Here is a 24,599-nt window from a genome sequence, read left to right as displayed (position 1 = left end):
AATTTTCCTGCAGCAGGATAACAGAGATATTCCTTTAAATGAAGTGCATTAAAAGAGTCATCCTTGAATCTCCAGTTTACTTCTAAAATCTAGTCACATTAGAAAAAAAGATAAACCATAAACACTCAGTTATTAGTATCCAGAAATTCTCTGAGTCTACCTAACTATATCTACATTTCTATGAACACACAGTTCTTTTCTTCTTTTCTCTTCTTTAAGAGTAAGATAACTCTTAAACTCTAACAAGACCAAATGCGAATGAAATTATCCATTGGGGCAAAAGCATTCAGCCATTTTTCTCATGTTAAAGGCTTTAAAATAGTTTTTCCCCTTCTGTTTATTCCCTCAATTAATTTTTCTTATTAAAATGCATATATGTATACATTAAAAATAAACACTTTGTTAAAATATTATAATGTTACAAATAAACACCTTTTCTAACTGGATGCCATAGAAAACCACAGTTGGCAATTAGTTTGACTTTAAAACTAGCTTTCTGGTTGAACATGTGTGTGCCTATTGGGGGATTTCCATATTGCAAACCTGCCCTACACTGTGCTTTCAACTTTTCATCCAAGACAACCAAAATGTCCTGATTAAGATTTGAAAAAATATAAAACTTTAAACACTATTACCCTGGTGGGTAGATCCTGGCTACCAAACAAATAGACTTCAAAGGGACCTCCCAACCTTCTGTAAACCACAGACAAATGTTTGCTATTACTATTGTTCCAGGTAGCCTTGGGCCACCTTGTCCTTCACTGGTAGGAGACCTTGAAGATAGGGTTAATCACTACCATGAAAAGTTTTTCCAGTAGAGATGAATCTCATATACCTTTTCCCATAAATTCCAGTCTGACATACAAAGATTAGTTGCAAGAGTTAAATTAAGGAAGAGGACCAAAAGCTGGATTAGAAGGAGAGACTTGCGGAAATAAACACCAGTAATTGGGTAAAAAGTAAAAAACATATATTATTTTCTTTACTTTGACCTATATGTAGTGACTTACAATCAGTTCAACTAAAAGACTTGTGGCCTAATTTATGTGATTCATAAAATAGAAAACAATAAATTCTTTAAAATTAGTCTACGTTTCCTTCTGCTGAGGAGTAGGGTAGAGAAGAGCTAGAAAAACAGAGGTTTTTCAGGATGTTTAAACCATTGGGCTTACAGAGCAAAAAGCCCACAACAGAAATTCTGACATTCAAGGCAAAACAGGACAACAAATTAAATCTAACTTCAGTTTTTAAGGATTTCTTTGTTAAACATTATATAAGAAAAGGGCAGTTCCAACCTGGATAGACTGCAAGCTTGTTAATATAAATCCTAATTGTGTCTCTCATCATCAGTGTCATTTTTGTTTCTATATGATGACAAAGCCATGATTAAATAAGATAAAATTCCAGGTCTCTGTGACATTAAGCCTTTTGATAAAAGACTCACATTTATTAATTCACCATTGCTTAGCTGAGGGAACACTTTCTATCAGGCATTGTGCTAGGTACTCTGGATACAAAACTGAATAAGAAAATCAAGAATGCATAGGATGTCAGTTGTCCCCTAATTCTTAAAAATTGAGCTCTGTCAAAAGTGGTGCTAGAAGGGGCACCTAAGTGGCTCAGTTGTTAAGCTTCTGACTCGGGTCAGGCCATGACCTCACGGTTCATGAGTTTGAGTCCCACATCGGGTGAGATCGAGCCCTGCTTCTGGTGAGCACAAGCCCCCCTTTGAGTGAGCTTCTCTCTCTCTCTTTCTCTCTCTCTGCCACTCCTGGGATTCTCTCTCTCTGCCCCCCTCTCACTTGCACCCTCTTTCATTCTCTCTCTCTCTCTCTCTGTCTCTCAAAAAAAAAAAAAAAAAGTGGTGCTAGAAGATAGCTTGACATTTTTAAAAATCAGAAGAGAACATACGGCTATTTAACCCAAATTTCTCAATGCAGGACATTCCTCTAGAATAACTGATACCCGTCCATTCTCTGCTAGACCCCACACCCTCATAGAGCAGCATGTTTCATTTTTTAATGGTTCTAATTATTAAAAAGTTCCTCTGTGTTAAGCTAGGATCTATCCTCTGTAACTTCTAACACTGGTCTTGGGCCTATACAAAAATAAGTCTATTTTATCTTCAATAAGGAAGTCCTTCAAATATTTAAGGCCAGCCATCAACTTAACTTTCATTCTCCAGGTAAAATATTTGCAGTGTCTCATATCACACAGTTTCTAAACTATGGCTGAGTAGCAAATGACCTTTGTTTTATTTATATATGTAAGGTACATGACAATATTTTCCTCTCTGAGATGTTAAACTCTTAATTTCTGAGGATTTTTTTCTAATTTTATTTTGTTTAATCCAAATGCATTTCAAAGGTTTTTTTCTGTAATCTAAGGGATATTCAGATTTTAAAAGATTTATAGTATTTACAATACAGCAGTTTGGGAAGAAATGGGATTGATGAGTGAAGACAGTGGTATGAGAGTAAGTAAATGAATTCTTAATGGGAATATTGTATATGTAACCTCTTGAGCCCCCGTCTCCAATCATGGTAGAACAGGGAGGCAAGATTGCAGTTCCAGTGTCATTATTTTGGGGGATGGGGAAAGGGAAGAAAGAATCACGTTTACATCTGAATAGAACATTGTGATATCTGCATATTTCCATAGCATCTGTCATTGTATTAATTAGTTCATGAAAAAATATTTCTGGTTACATGCCAACTAAACTGACAGGCAAACTGACAGGTAAGGCTGAGGTTAAAAGGGTTGTGGGAGGCTGCAGCACTCTAAATGTTCAGTAGCTCCTAGCAAAGGAGAATCCCTTCTCCTTGTCATCAGAGAGAGGGAGTGAGGAGAGGTGGAGGGCGGGGCAGAGAGAGAGAGAGAGAGAGAAGCATTTGAAGGGATGAAGGTGACTGGCTGGAAACTGACCAGGGGATTAAAATGGCTTTTGAGGACGATAGTACCAGGGGCCAGACCTGTAGATAACATATCCTCCTGATTACACTCACATCACCTCTAGACCATCTAGAAGTAGCTAAATGCTTTATCAAGTGGACTTTTTAAAAAGGAGAACTAAACAGGAGCAGAAATAATTTATCACTGAACTCTTGACTGTGAATTTCCATGTGCACCTGGTGCATGTTTTATAAAGTCCTAGGTAAACAGGTGCGTGTGAGTTCTGGCTATAAAATTTTAAATTGATAATCCTTTAAATATAACTTCTTAACTTGAACAGGACCTCAAGAGAGACTTTTTAAAACATATTGTTTTAAGATCATTAATCTTAACAACAAACCTGCCACACAAAATCACAAGTATATGTTCTTAACAACAACAAAAAATAAAGGCAAGTTCAAATAGGGAATCTAGACAAGATCCAGGAACCTAACTGCTTGCTCACTCTGAGTTTGCTACCAAGCAACCTCTTACTAGAATCACTTGGAAATTCCTCCTTGAGTCTGAAATACCAACAAGGTGTAGGTGGATACATATTTCTCAGTTTTGATAAGAAATTTTAAGCTCATACTTATGTCTTACTGTAACACTGCCATCTAAAAATATCTTTAAAAACTTAGTTCCTTATCTTGTACTTGACGTTCATAATATAGTTTTAAAAGAATTTATAGCGTCACAATAGATATGTAAGACTAAATATGGAATGGAGAGACATGAAGGGTCCTTTGTACATCTGATTAGTTCATTTTTCTTTAAATCTAACTCCTTCCAGTTAATTTTGCCTGTCTATGAAAATGACTTGGCCACTGCTTTAATAAAAAGTATATAATTCTTTATATTCACTTTATGTACTATTAAATGACCAAGGCTGATGTTCTCTCCAAAAGCATTAAGCAAAAGCGTAGACTTTCAGTGCTTTTGGAAACATTGACAGTTGACCAGTGTTAATATGTGAAGTCCCTAACTTACAGGTGGTTTGCGTTCTAAATTTTTTGTGTAAGTCATTGCCTAGGCTTAAGAATGCATTTTGTCTGTTTTTGCTTACTACTCTATCCCCAGAGCTTATTCCAGTGTTAGACACACAGTAGGAACCCCAATATTTGCCAAATGACTAGATAAACTGGCCTAAAATCCCACTTCACTACCAAAGTAATTGAATTATATTATTATTAATAATTAGTATTTATATAGTACTTAGCTATTTGTAAAACACATTTATGTATGCCTTATCTTAGTCTTTCTCACACTGATTCAGTTTGCAAATGAAGAATCTAAGGCCCCTAACTTAATGAGAGAAGCTATTGAGAGGTTCGAGCGTGAGATAAGGGAGCTTGAACTAAAGGGGTGACTGCAGGTGAGAACCAGCTTAGAGATGGAACCAGCAGAGCCTGGTGACAGACTAGACCTGGCACTCCATCTCCTGTACTTGTGCTACCACCTTGCATCTTGTAATATTATCAACTACAGATAAAATGTCATCTCTGAATATAAAATAGAGACTCAGGGAGTACGGGCTCATTTCTTTTCCCCTTGCCTCCCTTTTCTTAACAGTTAAGTGACTTCCTTTTGCTCAGTGATTAAGAAGGACCATTCACTTTGCAAAAAATGAGACCTCCCCAAAAAGATTACACCAAAATTGAGGGCTCCCACCCAGCTGGCAGGAAGACTGATGTGACTAGCTAAGTAGTGCCCATCCAGGGATCCTTGCTATCGGAGTAGTTAGGATGTAAAGGATTTTCTTAGTCATTTACTCACTCTATGGCATAATCTATGTGTTCAGAGGTGGATGAAACCCTAAGAGTAATGAAACAAGCCTTCAAATCTGTACATGAATCTTCCCTGTAACATCTCTCACTGGGGATCACTCAGCCTTTGCTGAAACATTTCATGGGATCAGAAACTCAAGGTAACTCTCTTTGCCTCCTGGATATATCCAGTTTTTAAGAAAGTCTTTCCTTGGCCATATTCTTGCCTTCTGAAAGCATCAAAGTCCATTTAATCCCTCTTCAAACATCTGAAGAATGCTAGCAATTCCTGAACATCCATAAATCCTCTCTCATAAGCAAAATATCCTAAGTTAATTGTTCATTATATAATGAGATTTCTAATTGCTCTTACCAGTTCTGCTCAGCTTTCTCTAAATAGGAGTATCTTGACCTCAACATAATATTCTAGGTATGCTTTGATGAGAAAACACAATAGAAGGACTATTCTCTCCTTTGTTTGAAACTTATTCTATTAACGTAGCCTAAGATTGCATTAGCTTTTATGGCAGTCAATGATATATTGTTGACTCACATTGAGATTACAGTCAACTGAAACCCTGAGGTCTTTTTCACATGAACGCTGATAAGTCACACCTCTCTGGTGGCAGTAGAGTTGATTTTTTGAAAAGAGGAATTTATATTTATCACTATTAAGTTTAGTCTCATAAATTTTGCCCAAGAATGTTTCACACTGCTCCTTGAGTTGTCTTTCGTAAACAGTTCTGATTAGGCCATCCCTACCCAGAAGAGCTGTTGATTGGTATCCACTACTCACATGATCGAGTCTAAAATATTGACATACTAGACCATGTAAATCTGACCTGACCCTCCAGGGCCAGCCTCCTCTTTCCCCCATGCCTCACTTTCCCCATTCCCCACCCTACCACATACTCTAACCATTCTGAGGATTGGCTTTCCTTATACATGTGCACTTTTCCATGGAACTCCTTTCTCTGCCTTTCAATTATTATTCATCTTTTAAAAGAGAGCTATTCAGAAGTCCCAATTAGACTGTAAACTCTTTCAATGTGGGAATATACTAACTACAATGAAATTCAAGCAACTAGAAAGAGACATAGCTTCCACATTTTATTTTTTTAAGCATTTTTGTATTGTCAAAGAAAATATTTAAACTTTCTTCAAAGCTAGTTTCTCATCCCAACTCTAGAAATGCAAGTGAGTTGGCTTTGACCTACTTGAAATACAAATTCTTAGGGAAAAGAAGTAACAAGCTTTTCAGTTTCCCAAGAGAACCAAATACCTACACAGTTTGTCCAGAGGCAGTGCCATGAGGTGATTGTTTTCTAGAATCATGAAACAACCACCCTTGTACCCATTATAGCATTGTGAGAAGAAGCCCATTTGGAAACACAGCAGAAGCATAATTAGGAAGCCCTCTATGCAATCATTTCCAATGATACTGATGAAAAATTAAACAAAATCTCCAAGTTAACCTTAGATGCACCTTTCACTGTTTTCCAAGAGGTGGTGGCAGATTTGTACCTTTCCATTTGTGCCAGGCCTTCACAGATTAGGAACACAGCCTCTGGTTTGAGTTTGGAAAGACATGGTACCTGTGACATTATCCTTACTGAGAAATTGTAACAATCAACTGCCTTAGGATCTGTCATCCTAAATAGCAATTTCAGAGACACGTAACAAGTCATCTCTCATACTGTTTAGTGTGTCTGCACACCAGATACTTTGCACACAAATGTTTTAAGCCACAGAAAGCAATAAATAGTTATCACTGATAATAATAACAATACTAATGCCTCAGAGTCTGTTTACTTGAAAAACAGCGATTTAATATGTCAGGCAGCATGTTAGATGCTAAATAGTTGGTCTCAAAGCACGATCTGAGCTGATTTAAGGGGTTCACAAAACAATGTGATAAATGCTGTCATAGAGGTAAACATGTGCTATGGGTGCACCTGTGTGACACACATGTGTAGTGCACTTAACCCAGAATTTTAGGAAGAGGTGAAGTTTAAGCAGCTCTTAAGGATGGATCAAACCATCCATCCAAAAAATATTTGGCTGACAGTTTGGTTAAATGAATGAGAGGTAAGACTGGGGGAGGGGAATAGAAGAGAAGAACATCAGGACAACGAAGCATGTGTGCAAGGGTCAGAGGGTAGGAGAGAGCCTGGCACCTTGGAGTAATATAAGTAGTTCAGTAGGTACAGTTGGAAGCTAGGGCAGAAGAGGCAGTGATGAGAGATAAGGCCGGGGCATTTGGAAAGAGCCTAGCGTGCCACATTAAAGAATGTGGACTATGGTATGGGGGAACTGGGGAATCACAAAAGACTCCTTAAGCAGGGAAGTGACATTTTGGATTTCAAAAAGCCCCTGTAGAGCGTGGCATACAGAACAGATTGGAGAGCAAGCAAGACAGAACAGCAAGAACAATTGGAGGAATATTGCAATAATGTACATGATGAGAAATCATGGCAGTTTGCACCAGGATGGTTGTGTATAGATGAAGAGAAGCATGCATACTCAAGACAGACTACAGGAGCAGAACTGGACCTGGTAAATGACTGCTACTGGCTGAGGGAGAGAAAGGAATCGAGAATGAATCTCAGCTTTCGCCTTGATGGGCCTTTGTGGGTTAACCTTTGAGGCCATACACACACTTTAATTTTCTCAGTGAGGTAGGAGGCAAGCTCTTTACCTGAGAGCCATCGGGAGTTGGGGGTGGTGGTAATGTGGGTGAGGAGTGGTCTCAGAGACAGCAGACAAGCTCTGCAAGATTCACTACAGGAATGAAAGAGGGCTGAAGAAAAGAGGATTTCGAGATAAATTTGAGGGCCAAATTAGACTAGAAAACAAATTTGTAGAGGCATCTCTCAGTATAATTATGTTTTTATTTTTCCCAGTAGAGTTCAACTGTCTAGCTGAAGGACAAGAAAGTGAACAGTAGAATTGGAATGTGATGGGGGAGCACAAGGGGGCAATGGAGTTGGGAGAAGTGATAGAAGATTCCAGAGAGAAAATCATGGGGGTAGGCTAGATGTCATGCTCATTTTCACAAATTCATATTTGGAGCCAGAGAAGACATAAAAGAAGTGGTCTAATGTGACAAAACAAGGTTCTTTGAGGAAAGAAATGAAGATTTTGAAAGAAAAATGGCCATAAGTAACAAATCAGAATTGATAGCACACATGGGAAGAAAAGAAGTTGGGGAGTGGGAGTTGACAGTCACCTTGCAATTTTGTTTTTGTTTTTGTTTTTGTTTTTGCAAACTATACCTCTTCACTACCCTGTGTCCCAAGGAACCCCAGTGGGCTTACATTCTCCTGAACTTTGAGAATCATCAGAGAGGAAGCTACTGTTATAAAGGGGTAAGTGTTGCTCCCCTTTGTGTGTGCCAGGATGGGAAACAACAAAGATGAGGATTCTTGGGGAGTGAGGTGCCTGGGTTCTTCTGATAGATCACTGGTGTTAAGTGTCCTCCACTGACCTTTGCTTTCATATGGAGATAGGGACAGAGGCCATTTGTTGGGACATAGGATATGAGAGAAAGATAGCATTGACTGACAAGAGGAATTGATTTAAAACCTCAAAGATTTCAGAAGGATCAGATTGGCTAGAATAAAAGGAAACAATAATTCTTAATGGAGATTAAACAATATAAAAGAGTGACTACATTTTCTCCAATCTAATTTTAAATCTAGAAGCCCTGTTCAGTGGCAGCCAAAAGATACAGTGTTAGCACAAATGAACATGATGTCATGTAGAAAGGATGTGAATATTTCTCACAATTATTTTATTGTCTTAGAAACTGTAATTATGAAGTGTAAAGTAACATCAGCAAACATAGCTGATGCCTAGAAAGGCATCATTTGCAGGAAGGTTAGGGAGAGAAGAGAAATATGATATAGAAAGAGGGTTGGTGTTTTGTTTTGTTTGTTCCTTAACAAGCCAAACCAGCCAAGCCAAAAGAGCTTGTTCCTTAGAGATAAAGAAAGATATATGCAAAATGCCTGGTCCAGAAACTGGCACATTCTACTATAATCTCTAAATGTTGTCTTTCTCTTTTCCTTCTTAACAAAAAATTAAACATTAATTAAAACATTAATGACACATTTTAAAAACTGTGACAATGTAAACATATGTACTTAAATGGGAATAACTGTATAGCTCCCATGCCTTGGGTAGATGACCTCCATCACATTCTGCAAACCAAATCTCACAACACCCTAAGTAGAAAAAAAAATGGGTACAGTGCTAAATTTTAATTTCATTTCCAAAACTGTGATGGCCCAGGGACATTCAAAAAATATTTTTTTATGATCATTCCAAAAAGTCACTCTGGTAGCTGCAATTTTGAGTCAGAAAAGGGTGAAGAATTGGATAAACCAAGATGCAATGGAATATGAGGCCCTTAACATCTGAAGGTCGCTAAGATCAACATTTCTCTTTTAGCATGGTACTTTCAAAGGTATCTTTCTCCGTTAGTATTCTTCCCTCTCCCTTTTCCATCATTACTCATTATCCAGCCAGCACTTTCCCTTTTCCCTATGCATTTTGGTCTTTTGATAACCCAGAGTTGCAGCTCATATGCCTTCCCTCACACTAGTCACGTTAGAATTTGCACCCACCGTTCTGACTGTGAAAGTCAATGTTATTTGACGAATGCTGTTTCTTAATTAAACAACCATTGGACCCCTAGACTGGCAAGACTGGTTTTCATATAAACCTCGGGTTTGGCAAGAGTGGTTTGTTTTTTTGGTAATGGCAGCATCAGTTGGACTGAGTTTGATCCTCCCCTGTACAGTTCTTGGATTTTCCTCTTTTCCAGCCACACCCACTTCCCCTGACAATCTCATCCAGTTTCATGGTTTTAAATATCATCTCTATATTGATGAGTCCCAAGTTTATACATTTAGTCCAGACCTCTGAACTCTAAACTCACAGATCCAGCTGCCTACTGAGTATCTTCTCTACTTGGATGTCTCATACGTAATGTGTACAGAAATGAGCTCCAGGCACTCCTCTCCAAATCTGCTCCCCTAGAGTCTCCTCCACCTCAATAAATGGCTATTCTATTCTTCTAGGTGATCAGGCTAAAAACATCCTTAATTCTCTCTTTTTCCCACACACTACATCCAATTTCTCAGCAAATGCTGTTGGCTGTAGCCATAAAATCAATTCAGAACTCAACTACCTTTCATCATTCCCATTGCTCTCCTCTGTCCATGCACTGTCAGATCCAGCCTGAATTATTTTTAATCTTTATTTATCTTTGAGAGAGAGAGACAGAGTGTGAGCAGGGGAGAAGCAGAGAGAGAGGGAGACACAGAATCCGAAGCAGGCTCCAGGCTCTAAGCTGTGAGCACAGAGCCCGACGTGGGCCCGAACCCACAAACCATGAGATCATGACCTGAGCCGAAGTCGGACGCTCAACCGACTGAGCCACCCAGGTGCCCCAGCCTCAATTATGACAACAGCATTCTAGCCAGTCTCCTTGCATCCCTCTTTGGTCTTTCTTAATACATAAGCAAAGCAAAACAAAACATCAGCAATAAGAACAACAACAAAAAAAACCCACACAAACAAAAACCCCCACAAATCCACATAAGCCAAAGTGATCCTATTAAAAATAAATTGATCATTTTTTCCCTCTGCTTAAAACCTCCAACGGCTTCCAATATCATTCAAAGTAAAAACCAATGACTTTATAATAATGACTTAAAATATAGCCCAAACTGGGATTACTTAGAGAATGAAAGGGGATACCAAAAATAATTAACAGGCTTTAACTGATCTAGGTGTAAATTTGGGCCATCCTGACACCTACTTCAAGGCCCCACATTCTAATTATCTCTCTGACCTCTGACCTCTGATACTATACTGCACCTCCATCCCTCTGCTTCAGTGCCAGCCTCCTCACTATCCTGATGGCATTGGGCACACTTCTTTGGGGCCTTTGCTCTTTCCCTGGATATGTCCACTGCTCACTTCTGCTTTCCTTCAGGTCCTTATTCAAAAGTCTCAGTGAGGCTCTCCCCGGGAGTTCTTTCTAAACATTAAAAACCTCCTCCCCACTTTCTAGCCCCTTCCCCTGGTTTATTTTTTTTTTCCTTTAAATGATCACTGTCTAACATTCTATATACTTTACCTTGTTTAGCACCTTACATTTGTAATGTAAGCTCAATGACAGGAAATTTTGACTTTTTGCTCTGTATTCCCAACTCCTAAAATAGTGCCTGGCACATAGGAGACACTTTATAAATACTCATAGAAAGAATGAATGAATCATGACTACTTTGAAAAGATCAGCACTTAGTAGATATGTAGCATCCAACATAGTTAATAAATGGTATTATTATTTTATATATATTTATTTTCATATGATTCAATTCAATAAATGTGTTTTGGACAGTTAGGCCTTGCAGAGACATATGCCAGGTACAGAGGTTGGGGGGCTGGGAGCCACAGGGCATATACAGTGATAGATGGGACAAAGTTCCTCAAGAAGTGAACACTAGAGGAGTAGAAGAGATAGGGGACATGATATTATAGTTACATATGAGTGACACAGAGTGCATGCGTTGGGAAGCGGAAGGAGAGGATACATTTATTACTGAGTTTTCAGATACTTCTAATTACTGATCAGAAGCAATAACTTCTTTATTCTCTGTCATGATGCACGTTCCTCATCTTCCAGAAGCCCCAGTCCCTAATACAACCATTCTGGTTTCTAGGGTTCTCCATTCCTTGGTCAGAAGCACCTCTTGTATGCCCAGATATACCTGACCTCCAGGTGCCTGTTCCTCTGCTCTTCATTGTCTGGCCTTAACTTTTCGGTGTGAATCCTTCATTACTAACTCAGCATTTTATATTCTGATTTCTCAAAATTTCCAGAATATTCTAATGAAACATTGGCAAAGCTAAACCATCTAATTGAACAAATGCAAAGCAAACAGATACTAACAGATTTTCTTAATAGCTAGAAAGGAGGTATTTTTGGAGGAAAAGTCTACTCTTTGAAATCAATAAGTCAAAGTTTGATTTGATCAAAGTTGATTTGATCTCTGGGTTTGTTTTAATTTTTATGTAGCTTCTTTAAATAATTCTAATTAACAACTACTCTCTGGATTTTCTTTAAACTAAAGGCATTATTTTTTTGAAGAGTGCTGTTAATCTCTAGCCCCACCCCTACAGGAAGGGAGTACCCCAAGGGTATGGATAATCGAAGCACTCTAGACAAATATATACAACATTTTATTTTCAAGGAAGTTCAACAAAATTATAGCTAAGAATATACTTCAGAGCGAAACATTAATACATTGGATGACTAACTTTAGTTAGAAAAATTACTTAAAGCAGTAACTAGCTAGGTAAAAACAAACCACCCAAAACCAACCAATCAAATAAAAAGTATATTAAATGGTACTGAAAAAAACTATGGTACTCATTCCCATATAGCTTATTTTATTTTATTTATTTATTTTTTAGAGTTTATTTATTTTGAGAGAGGCAGAGAGTGAGCATGAGTGGGAAGGGGCAGAGAAAGAGACAGGGAGAGAGAGAGAATCCCAAGCAGGCTCCATACTCATAGCTTGAACTCACTAACCATGAGATCATGACCTGAGCCAAAACCAAGAGTCTGATGCTTAACCAACTGAGCCACCCAGGCTTAAACACCTTTTTGCACCTAAATAAATAAATAAATAAATAAATAAATAAATAAATAAAATTTTAAAAAATGATCTTAGGTAACCTTAAGTGCAGACAGTCTGCTTGTTATATGTAATTTTTCTATCTAATGTAAAAAAAATAATTGTTATGCAAAGTTCATGGTACCATATTACAAATTATCAATCACACTGTAAGTTGTATATCATACCTAATAATTACTAGAGCAATTTAGTTTTAGTTTACTTAAAAAAATTTTTTTAGTTATAATAAAACCTAATCATCTAAATAATTTTGAGGTAAGCTAATAATCCCAGCTCTGGCATGGGTTGGTTCACTTCTTATTTGAGTCTGACCAAGTTACACTAACTCACTAAGTCTCAATTTCTTTGTCTGCAAAATGGGGTTAATACTAGTACCCAACTAACAGGGTTCTTGTGAGATTAAGGGATATGGTGCATTCTGCAGAATGCCTGGCACACGGAAAGGCATCAGTAGACATTCGCTGCGACCATGACTCATGACCATTGCTGCTGCAAAACTGTCACATGCAGATTTCAGTGACTGAAGAAAATAAGTAGCTAACCAAAGAGTAGTGATTAGCAAACATTCCAACTCATGTATTACTTTCTCTTTTCAGCTAAAAATCTAAATATTGCTTAGCATATTATAAATGTAAATATCTATAAAAACCTGATTAAGCAATTTGCCATCTTCTGCACCCTTGTGCCATACTGACTTTACCATAAGGTATTGAAGTAGAATCTTTTCAATGGCCAAAGAGACATCCTTCAAAGAGATAAATGAATACTCAGATTTTGAAAGGCATATTATTTGCACAACGTATCTGGGAATTAATCATTCACTATCTCATACTATTTAGTAAATCAGTCCATTAATGATCATGTTTGATCTCTTACCCAGTGGATTGTAAGGACTGTGAAGGAAATGAATGTATATCATTTTTGTATCCTTCACACTACCTAACTCAGGACAAAGTAATTTCCAACTAGTATAGTGGAAACAGCACAGGGCTAAAAGTCAGGAAACACAGATTTCAGCTGAGTAATTACAGACAAGTCATGTAACTCTCTTTAGGCTTCAGATTACTCATCAGTCATGTGTTTTTCCATTGATGACATTTAGGTTCCTTTCCAAATGCTCTCATTCTAAGAAACACTAGCAAGAGGGATTTTTGCCAATGTTTGTCATTTTAATACACAACTTCATTTGTCCATATCTACAGATTGAAAGAAATGGGACCTTTCATTACAGATTTTGTTCACTCAGGAAAACTTGCCAGGAGCTCAGAGTTCTTGTCATTGACTATTCCATCAAACACGACTCCTTCAGCCTGTTTCAAAAAGAGCAGGCCTTCCAGGTTAGCACTCCCCATCCTCTACCCTGTTTTATCTTCTCCTTGGTACTTATCACACTCTGACATACTGTGTATTTTACTTAAGTATTTGTTCTCCATCCTCCCTCCATCCCCCTCCCCCAACACCTAAGCTTCATGGGGACCAGGACTTTTATCTCTTTGGTCCACCACCATACCCCAGCACTTGGAATGGCATCAGACATATAATAGCCCCCAAATTGTTTGATGAACAAATGGGTGAAAAAATATTATTGAAGGTCCATCATTAATTGCCTTTCTCCAACCACAACTTAATCTCATATTTTTACCAATTGAACTTTTCCATGTTAACCAGGGTTTCTGAATCTTATCCCCTACGCAAGGCTTATATTCATTCCTCCCTTAAATTCCTGCCATTTAAGGATATTCTCCTAGTCATATCACTCATTTGTTCCTGCTCATTTATGCAGTCACAGATTTATTGAATGCCTACTATGATCCAAGCAATGTGCTAAATGCTGGGGATACAGAGGCAAGTAAGATTGACACAATCGGGGCGCCTGGGTGGCGCAGTCGGTTAAGCGTCCGACTTCAGCCAGGTCACGATCTCGCAGTCCGTGAATTCGAGCCCCGCGTCGGGCTCTGGGCTGATGGCTCGGAGCCTGGAGCCTGTTTCCGATTCTGTGTCTCCCTCTCTCTCTGCCCCTCCCCCGTTCATGCTCTGTCTCTCTCTGTCCCAAAAATAAATAAAAAACGTTGAAAAAAAAAATTAAAAAAAAAAAAAAAGATTGACACAATCCTTCCATAGTGCTTCACCAGTCTTCTTCTGCTCTGTACCACTGCCTCCCTTTGAATGTTTTATAATCATAATGCCCTGGAGGAAAAAAAAATTTGTGTGGCTTGGTTGGTTGCTATCCAATTTTGAATAGAGCGCTTCTAACAGTAAGTTAAAAGAGTAGAGGGCAGCAATGCTCACTTCTAAGGAGATAATAACTCCATCACTTGAGAGGTACTTTGGGGTCACTTGGAATTTCCTAAACAGTGATAACTGAAATTCCAGTTCCAAGAGGCCTCATTGTTTGGAACCTAAAATGACTTGCTACATCTCCTCACTTCCCTCCATTTTCTGTACCCAGAGGGGATCTGAGGCTGCTTCTTTGAATCCCAAAAAAGCCTAATCAACCTCTCATCTTTAGCTTCAATGTTATTATTACCTGCTGCTACAACTAAATAGGAGATTAAACCCCCAATAGACATAGAGCCTTGATGTCAAACCATGCCAAGCATCAGGCCTCTCTGTGCCTTTTTAAAAATTATCAAGGCATATTTGAAAATTGAGAATTGTGTGTATTTAAGAAGTATGATTTTATGATTTGATATACACATACATTGTGAAATAATCACCATGTTCAAGCTAATTAACATACCCATCACCTCAGTTACCACTTTTTTGCATGTGTATGGTGAGAACACTTAAGATACACCCTCTTAGCGAATTACAAGCACACAACTAAGTATTGTTAACTATAGTCATGTTGCTGTACAGTAGATCTCCAGAATTTATTCATCTTGCATAACTGAAACTTTGTACCCCTTGAACAACATCTCCCCCATCTGTGCCTTTTACCGGGATTTTGGGAGCACTTAATACCTCCAAACCAGCATTTTCCAACTTGTGCTCTGTGGATCTCTGGGGTTCCAAAAGCTAGTAATTGGAGTTCTGCAGAAAGAGGGTTCCATGGACAGATAAGTTTGGGAATGTCACATCCTACATTTCCCACTTGAGGATACAGAACATTAATGAGAACATTTATGTATTTATAGATGTTAATTTTGTTAACCCCAATGTTTCCCAACCTAGTTTAGATATGGAACCTTTTTATTCCCAAAACACTGCTGACATCTCAGAGGACATTCCTGCTCAGGAGAAAGCTGTTTGGCAATGCCTTTTTAACCTTCATGTCACATCCAAATGAATAGCAAATGGTTGTGAGAGAGTGCGAGAGAAGAGAGATATGCACACATCTCTCTGCAAGCAGTTCTTGGGGGTCAATAATGAAGAGAAAACATAGTTTTGTGGAACAAACACTAGACTTACAGTCAGAAGACTCATGATTTAGTCCTGCCTCTGCCATATAACTAACTATGCACTGTTGTTGGGTAAATCACCTCTGAGCCTTAATCTCCTCTCCTGAAAAGGACACACATTTTCAGATAACCAGTCATTGTAACTGCTGACCAACTTAGGAAGTTGCTGTGTAGCAGATTTAACTTTGATTTAACTTAAATTAAAGAGTATTCTTATGGGTGGCTTTTGGGGCCTATGTTTTTAACAGCCCTCTTTCAGATGACTGGTGCCTTCAACTCCAAAGATGGAGGTATCTGACTTCTTAAACATGAAGCTACAGGTCTAAGGCCCTAAAATCCCAAGGAAGAATGAGTAATAGAAAAAAATAAGTCTGGGATATATTTATGTTAGTTTGAGTAGTAGGAAAATACCTTGAGAAGTCCTCAGAAGTCTTATATTGATTGGAGGAAGATCCAGGTCTATAATAATATTATAAATAAGCAATAAATGAAATTTAAGACTACTTATTTGACCCCACGTTAATTGGCTTATTTTTCTGATCAGCCAGTTTCCAAAGATAGAGATTGGGGATGTAGAGTTGTACTGCAAAATTAATTTGTAGCTCAGTACTAACTTATATTCCAAAGCAACACAGGAGAAGTAGGCAGTAATCAGTCCCAGGCAAGCATCCTCTGATCCTTGTCTTTGAAGAAGACTCTCTTCTACTCTCTAACTCAGGAGGCAAAGATTCATTCCCAAACCTGTGCTCTGAAAGGAAGAAATTCTATGATGGTTTAGAGTATATATGCAAAAACACTCTAGGGGGAACCAGATGGTCCTTGATTTTTTTTCTTGCCATTGAATTACAAGTCTGCTGAAATAACAGCTACAATGAAAAACAACTTTAAGAAGTTTTTTAATGTTTATTTATTTATTTTGAGAGGAAGAGAGAGCATGCCAAGGAGGGACAGAGAAAGAGGGAGAGAGAGAGAATCTCAAGCAGGATCTGAGCTGTCAGCACAGAGCCCCATGTGCAGCTTGATCCCATGAACCGTGAGATCATGACTTCAGCTGAAATAAGGTTGGACACTTAACCAAATGAGCCACGCAAGTGCCCCGACCCCCCAATTTTTAACTGGATATAAAGGTGACTAAAACTGGAGATCAAAGGTGAAATATCTAACGTAAATTTTAGTCTCTCTCTGCTTGAAATTTGATGTAATAACCATTGATGACAATAAGTAGTTTGGCTTTAAAGAAGATTTTGCTTCCACTGTAAGTTAAATAAATGTTACTTTAGTCATCGCTAAGTAATTGCTGGGCCATTATAATACGGTTAATGTGATATTTGCTAAGCAAGCATGCCTGCCATCTGGTTACTGAAACCGTATTTTTGCTACTTCCTAGGTACACATGGCCCAGTAGCACTGAGATGTAGGGAACTGATATGAGCATGTGGATCACTTCCAAAGCCATTCATTTGTTTGCAACACAAAGTGTTCTCCACATAAGAAAACAATGAGTCTAACTTATCTGTTTCTTTCCTGTCTGGTATCTTTAAAAATGTCCATCATGACAGGGTGCACACGAGTTTACAATATGAAGCCAGCTTTAGAGACCAAGAAGAAGAATGAAACACAGTCTGTAGGCTATTTGTGCCACATCCCACTTGGTTCCCCTGCCAGCAGCACGGGGCCTGGTCTGCAGGGAGCACACAGAAGAAGGAGGTGGATAATAAGGCAAAAGTCCATAGGTGTCTATGGTAATAGGAAGAAGAAATTCTCAAACCTGCTTTTTCATTAGGCCCCTCACAAGCAACCCTTTCCCCAAACCAAAGGCAGGATTACTGGCACTGACTACAGTGCCTGGCACATAGTAGGGGCTCACAAAATGTTCACTAAGTGCAATCATCTGGGAAGTCTGTGAATAGTAATACAAAGGACTGCTAGAAGGCAGCTTATCTTAGTATTTGTAGCCATTAGTACTACAGGCATGGGACATATGCCTCACACCCAGTCCAGGCTTCCTCAGCCTTGGTGCTATTAACATTTTGGGCTAAGAATTCTTTGTCAGGAGTGGGAGTGGGGTGCTATCTTGTGCACTATAGGAGGTGTAGCAGCATCCCTTTCCTTCACCCACTACATGCCAGTAAGTGTCCCTCCCTGCAGCAAAAATGTCTTCAGACATTGCCAAATGTCCCCTGGGAGGGGGCTTGGTGGGGGGGTGGTAGTGGCAAAATCACCCCTAGTTGAGAACCACTTATTTAGTCTGTGTGTTCATGATATGTACCAGAATTATAAAGATTATATTCTCTCTTCTCTTTTTTCTGAATCAATATTTTAAAAATTAAATTAAATTTTATTTTATTTTAATTTTAGTTTTTAAGTAAACTTTACACCCAATGTGAGGCTTGAACTCATGACCCTGAGTGAGTGCTACCTACTGAACCAGCCAGACACCACTCTGAATCAATATGTCTTTCTTTTTTTTTAAAAAAAACGAAGCATCATGGGGTTTTTTTTTTTGTTTGTTTTTGTTTTTTTTTTTAATTAAGGGGGGGATGGGCAGGGAGAGAGGGAGAGGGAGAATCCTAAGCAAGTTCGGCAGTGTCAGCACAGAGTGCAATGTGAGGCTAGAACCCAGGAACTGACAGACCATGCCCTGAACTGAAATCAAGAGTTAAGAGTCGATGCTCAACTGAATAAGCCATCCAGGTGCCCCTGAATCAATATTTCTTGATCTCATGAAGGTATTTTATGCTCTTAATTTGTTTTCACTTAACTTAGTGTTCTCTAAATGTTTTCATAATGCTCTGGGGAACGGGGGTGGGAAACTTCCCAGGTATATCCATATATACCTAGGTATATCTTATTAAAAAGACTTGTTTCCCCTTTAGGGAAGGGGAAATATGAAAAAAGGAGAAAACATTCTATACAGAAATTGGACTAGTAGCTAAGGAAGCTGTTTTGCAAAATGAGACTGAGACGGTTTTGAGTCCAAAAAGAACTTTTATATCTCAAAAGAAACTACCTTCATTTGTTTACTATACACTCTTGTAATCTTACCAATAAAACTCTTGTTATACAAAAGTATCCTGACAAACAGATTTTTTTTCTCCCTTGGCTTTATTTTTATTTACTTCCTATTTATGTTAACAGGAAGATACTAGCATGTGTGGACTCCAGGAACAGGCAGTCTCAGTAACTCTTGCCCCTTCAGAAGCACAGTAAGTAGACCCGCTAACTGAAGAAATTATTAGCCTTTCAAACCTCTAAGATCAAGTGAGGATGTTGTGTGTCTACGCTTTCTTCAAATTAAAAAAAATTAAAACCTTAGAATTCCACCTTAAACCCAGCCAGTGGCCAACCTGCTTGAAAATGACTACACGTCCATATCTAAGGGTGAGAAATAATTTATGACAAATAAAGCTCATGAAAAATTCTAATTTCATTCATGTTGCTACAAGTATACCTTCATGCTTTAAAAAAAATGTGGGCTGGTAACATTTTTCTACCTTACTTACAGTGTAGAGTTAAACATGTGCTCTTACCTCTCCTCCAGTGCACGGAAAGGGATTGGAGTATCTCGAAGTGCAAATCGCTCCCTTCTTGACAACATCATCTTCCAAGCCAAATGTAGCCGAGCAGTTCGTTGCAAAGTACTTGTAAGGCTTCCACGTCTTCCCAAAGTCCTGGGAGCGGTCCAGCACCATGGCTGCTGGCCTGGGGGACTTGAACACCATAATGAGATGAGTGAAGTAGAATTCGGCTTCCAGGTCTAACTGGATTTTTTCTCTGTGCACATCCTCAGCGGACTGCCACCACGTGCGAGGGAACCTGAAGGATGAGTCTGCCATGGCAGCTGGCAGGTGAGCCACGTGAGGCTGGGCAGCATTGCATTTGTCACATTTGGGCTGCCGACAAGTCAGATCAGCGTTCTCACTGTAGGAGCAGTACAGCTCAGTGGCGTTCTGACCGCAGGTGGTGTCTGCCCAGAGTTTTCTCCCTAAAGCCAAATTTCCCATCCGAGGGTTGCAGGCTTTTTCACAGCGGGAACTCACTCCAGCTACTCCACTCAGTCCTAGGGAAGGGAAAGCATATGTTATTCAAGACAAACCCATCTGGAAAGCTCTTCTGTCACCCTAGTCTGTCTTCGACAGTCAAGTTACCCCCAAAGAGCTTAAGACTTTTGGTAAAGAGGAAATTCTACCAAATTTGGGCATGGATACGGTTCTGGATTGATACATACAAGCATGTGAGTGTGCATGTGTGTGTGCACACATTTCATGTTTGGTTATAAAATTCACATAAAAGGGAAAAATCATTTCAGATAAAGGGCAAAGGGAAGAGAAATGGAAACACTGGGGGAAAAAATGGGCCTCAACCTTTTAAGTACTTTGCTTTCTAAATGTTCTCTATATTCGAAACACACTTCTTTGTTTTGAAGCCATGACTTAAATAATACCAAAAAACAATAGTGTGTTTAAGATCACCCAATTTAGTCTTTAAAATATAATTTAAGTCCTTAGCATTATCTAACATGCTTATTAGAAGACATTAAGGAGGAAATATAGAATCCTATTATATTTTTAAGCCAAAAATGTGAGGGAGCCAATTCCCTAGGAAAAGCAATAGGAGATACTTAATCCATATCCAACGGGATCTCACTTCGGGTAGCAAAGCTAGACATCACTGAAGCTCAGATGCATAATATCTATTTTTAATATTTAGTAAATATAACTAAGGGAAAAAAAACCTCTCTCAACTGCCAAATGGCAGAAAGGCCTATTTGACATGCTCTCTGCCTCTTGAGTGCTGCAACCTATGACAGGTTATATAGTCGTTGCCTGTTTGCTTAACAGGAGAATGCGTACAGTCTGGCCGCCACTAACAGCACCTTTAAACATTATCTGTGAACTAAAACACCTTCTTAAAGAAACATGTGCTTCCACCCAAACAAAGGTCCAACAGACTTTAATGTTTCAAAATTACTTAAAATGATAAACATTATCCACTTATTAACATCCTGACTACATATTTTAATCCTTTAATTTGGGTTTGTCATTTTAATTATGACTACCTTAAGCAAAATCATCTATTTTAAAAGTTAAAACAGAGAAGGAAAGAAGGAAAAGGACGTTAAACCCTAAATTCTGGCTAATTGAATGTTTCTGCTACTTAAGAGAGAGCACCTCCGAACTATTGTCACTGTACTGTTGGAGAAGCCAATTGACAGCTTAGACTAAAACAGAGACATTTCACATGCTGACAACCACCAGCCCCACATAACCTCTGCAACCAAAGGAAAGGGCTTCCTTAGGCATATGTTTTAAATGTCAAATTCAAATGTGCATTATGCCTAGACTCTGCTTGCCACTGTTCTGATTAGCTGGGCAACAGTTGCTTGTGGCCAGGATCACCCAAACACACAGTGTGCTATGACTCACCTGTAAAGCATTTCGGGGAAAATCATATACTGCCCGTACAAGTATTTTTGACTTGAAACACTTGCCTTGTGATATTTATTTACAACCTCTTGATTGCTTGCATGTTTTTGCCATAACATGGTTTGAAAAGGGAAAGGTTCAATAAAGTTCACTTTGTGGTCGGGGGAGCACGTGTTAAGTGCAGGCAGGGGTGCACGCGTATTCCTGTACTCGTAAGAATTCAAGTAAAACCTTAGACCTTTAATGGCTCCTCGGGGAAGTATTGAATACTTTTAAACGCCTCAGAACTAATAAGTACAGAAAAGATTGGAGCCAGATATTGGGTGGACAAAAATACTTCGATATCCCTAAAGAAATCAAGTATAGCAAGGATGCTCCTCTGAGTCACACTGATTTGGGGTGAAGATTCTAAAACTTTTTTTTTTTTTTTTTTAACTGTGTGCCAGCGTCTCTGGGGGCAGAGGAGAAGAAGCCTTAGGGAAGGTACAAGTGCGCCGATGCTCTCTACCCACCAGTCGGTCCCTCCAGCCCACACTCCCCTTTCTAGAGCGAATGAGAAACGTTTGAGAGACTGGATGGCTGAAGAGTCCCTCACTTTCTTTCCTCCTCACACCCTGAGCTGAGCTAACCCCTAACTGGAAACCAGGTGACCCGTACAGGGGAGGGAGAGGAACGGAAGAGGCTCCCGAATTTAGAAACGGCGCGCTAGGAACCGGTGGCCAAAGGCAGCCCAGGAAAGCCGGGATGGGAATAGGAGAGAGAGCCTCTGACGACGCCTCTGCAGGTCATCCAGTTACCGAGACTAGGAGCAGACCCGCCTCCGACCTCCCACGGAGCCTCAGCCAGGGTACCAATTCCCCAGGGGCGGCCAGCCAGCTCCGTTCAACCCAGGGCAGTCACCACCTATCTCCCCAGCCCGGCGTCTCAGTGCGTTCCAGCCACTGCCACTGTGAAAGGGCACACACCCCGCCCAGGTGTCCCTACCTGGTTCCCTAGTGCCCAGCGTGAGGCCAGGGACCTCAGGGTTAGCTCTCACCCAGAGGGCGGCCGCGGCCCACGCGCGCCCAGGGTCGCTGGGCCATCCCTCCCCATCATTCCTCAGGCCATGAAGTGCCGGGGGATGGCGAGCTTGGTCCTTTGTTCCCTCACAAAGTGGAAAGGCAGTTTTTTACAAGCCCAAACCGAGAAAGAAACCAAGGCCGTGGTATCTCCGGCAGGGCGTACCCAGGATATCGGGTTAGCCAAGGGCATGTGTATCGCAGTTGCAAAAAAATCAATAGTATTTTAAACTGTGGAGACCCAGGGAAAAGAGGCGGAACATGGCCACTCATTTCATCCTCGGGAGCCGAGCTTGGCGCTCCCAGCCCGCACTACCCTGCACCCCCGAGTCCCGAGGTGGGGAACAGAAAGAGCGAGGGAAGGAGGGTGGGGGCCCTGCAGCGTCACCACCCACCTGCGGCCACCGCGGAGCAGCCCCAGAGCAGCAGCAGCCGCGCGCAGCTCCCCATGGCCGGGAGGAGCCGGGAGGACCGGGGCCGGGCGGGTGCGGGAGGGAGCTGAGCCCTCTCGGCTGTGGGATGAAGCGCCAACAGTCCTCAGGAAGAACTGGGGCTCTTTATTTCTTCCCCCTCCTGGGGCTCCAGGCTCGGTCAGCGGGCGCCGGCGGCTGGGAGCCGCGGGCCGGGGCCGCGCCAGGCGGTAGGGTGACCCTCGCACACCGGCCTGGAGGGGCCCGGGCACCTCGGGGGCGACGGGAGCCCCCGGACCATAGCCGGCCTGGCCGCGCTGCCCCTGCGGAGCGGTCCCGCGGGCTCCTCCGCCGCTAGCCCGGGGCTCAGCACCCGCAGCAGCCGCTGAACTTTGCGAGACCTTTCACTTCCCGGCCGCCGCCGCCGCCGCTGCCGCCGCCGCCGCCGCTGCTGCCTCCCGGCCGTCCTCCGCCGCTTTTACCACCTCCTCTTGCTGCTGCGCCTCGGTCCCGTCCTTCTCCATGGGCAGTTCCATGGGATGCATTTTTATTGCACCGACACCGCGGCGCTCCGGTGCCAGCCCTCCTCCCCTTGCACCTCCACCCCTTCCTCCTGCCCGCCCCCCGCGCTCGCTTGACAGCCGGGGCGGTGCAGCCTGCGCTGCCGGGTCGCCGCCGCCGCCGCCGCCGCCGCCGCCGCCGCCGCCGCCCGGGGAGGGGGTCCCCTGGCCCAACGGGCCGCCCCCGCAGCCTCCTACCAGCTCATCCCGCCCGCCTTAGCCCCCACGCGCACGGGTCACCTCGGCCCCTAGCTTTCCTCGTGCCCCTCCCGGCGCTCTCCCTGTAGCTCCCTGCGTGACCCCCCTGGTGCCCTCCAGCACCCACAGGCCTCTTCTGGGAAGCAGTCTCCCACCTTCTCCCGGAACATTCCAGAGAGCAGTTGACTCCCTCTTGATCAGGTCAGGGCATGCCAAGGGGCTTAAAAAACCGCGAAACAGGCTAGCGCCTACTTCCCACATCCCCCAGCAAAACAAACCCTGCTCTCCACTCCCCATCTCCGCCACCCCTTCTCCCGGAGTCTCACGATCCAGGAAGGGAACCCCACCAGCCCTGCACCGGGCTGTGGGCTTTGGAGAGCGCACTAACTGCTAAGTGGCCTTCGCTGCTTCTCTGCTGCCTTTGGGGGGCGGGGGAGGGCATCTCGACTAAACAATCAATGCTTGCTTTATCCGAGGTGTATTCATTTTGATGTAAAAATGTGCCCTCTAACTCAAACTCAAGGTGCCAAAAGAAAAGGGTCAGAGGATTAGCTAATGGGCAGTTTAAAACATCCTTGTCTAGAGGCAAGGGCAATTCAAAGAGAAAACTGGTCTTTCCAAGTACTCTCACTCCATATACGCTGTGTTGTGGTGTGTGTGAAACGACGTTGTGAATTAAGTTAAGGCAAGCAATTTAACAGCAACCAGAAGCAGCTAAATGTGGATAGGATTGCTCAGGACTGCTGCTTATGGAAGGAGATTACATCGCACTGGAGTCTGGGACATTTGCAAGCACTATGAAAATACCATTCTATGCACACATCCAGGGGGCTAGGCAAACGTTGAGTAGAAAACCATGTTTTATTGCTGTGTTCATTTTGTGTCTTTGAATATTTTCCAGAAAATTAACTACGTTACAGAGACCATTCAGTTGTGTGTTACTGATGATGACAATTCAGATTTGGGTCTCATGCACATATTTTTCAAGACTCACCTGGGGATATATAAGAAGTTTGTATCTCCCAGGAAGAAATGGGATGAGATCAGCTTCATCCACTTGGGAGGCATTAAAATTATTCTTCTGACCAATACTGGGGAGTGGCAAAAGGTATGGGGCAGCAATTTGTATAACACTTT

At 41.3% G+C, this 24,599-nt stretch overlaps 1 protein-coding gene across 2 annotated transcripts in view; it reads right to left on the bottom strand.

Moving 5' to 3' along the window:
• Positions 1-23,431, bottom strand: part of NTN4 (netrin 4) — a 126,653-nt gene extending 103,222 nt beyond the window's left edge. Inside the window, exons 1-2 of one of the 2 annotated variants that reach the window (XM_025926628.2) lie at positions 22,690-23,431; positions 19,341-19,870 (exon numbers count right to left, since the gene is read on the bottom strand). In XM_025926628.2, coding sequence (XP_025782413.1) covers positions 19,341-19,870; positions 22,690-22,744 — 585 coding nt within the window. In that variant the 5' untranslated portion in view covers positions 22,745-23,431. Of the gene's footprint in view, positions 1-19,340; positions 19,871-22,689 lie in introns of those variants that run through there. The other variant, XM_086712606.1, reaches the window with a different exon arrangement.
• Positions 23,432-24,599: the final 1,168 nt, after the last annotated feature.

Source organism: Puma concolor, chromosome B4 (genome assembly GCF_028749965.1).
Source record: "Puma concolor isolate L17-30 chromosome B4, mPumCon1.1.hap2, whole genome shotgun sequence".
Taxonomy (NCBI): Eukaryota; Metazoa; Chordata; class Mammalia; order Carnivora; family Felidae; genus Puma; species Puma concolor.
The sequence above is the reverse complement of the archived record's forward strand: the minus strand, read 5'-3'. Positions and strand labels throughout refer to the sequence as shown.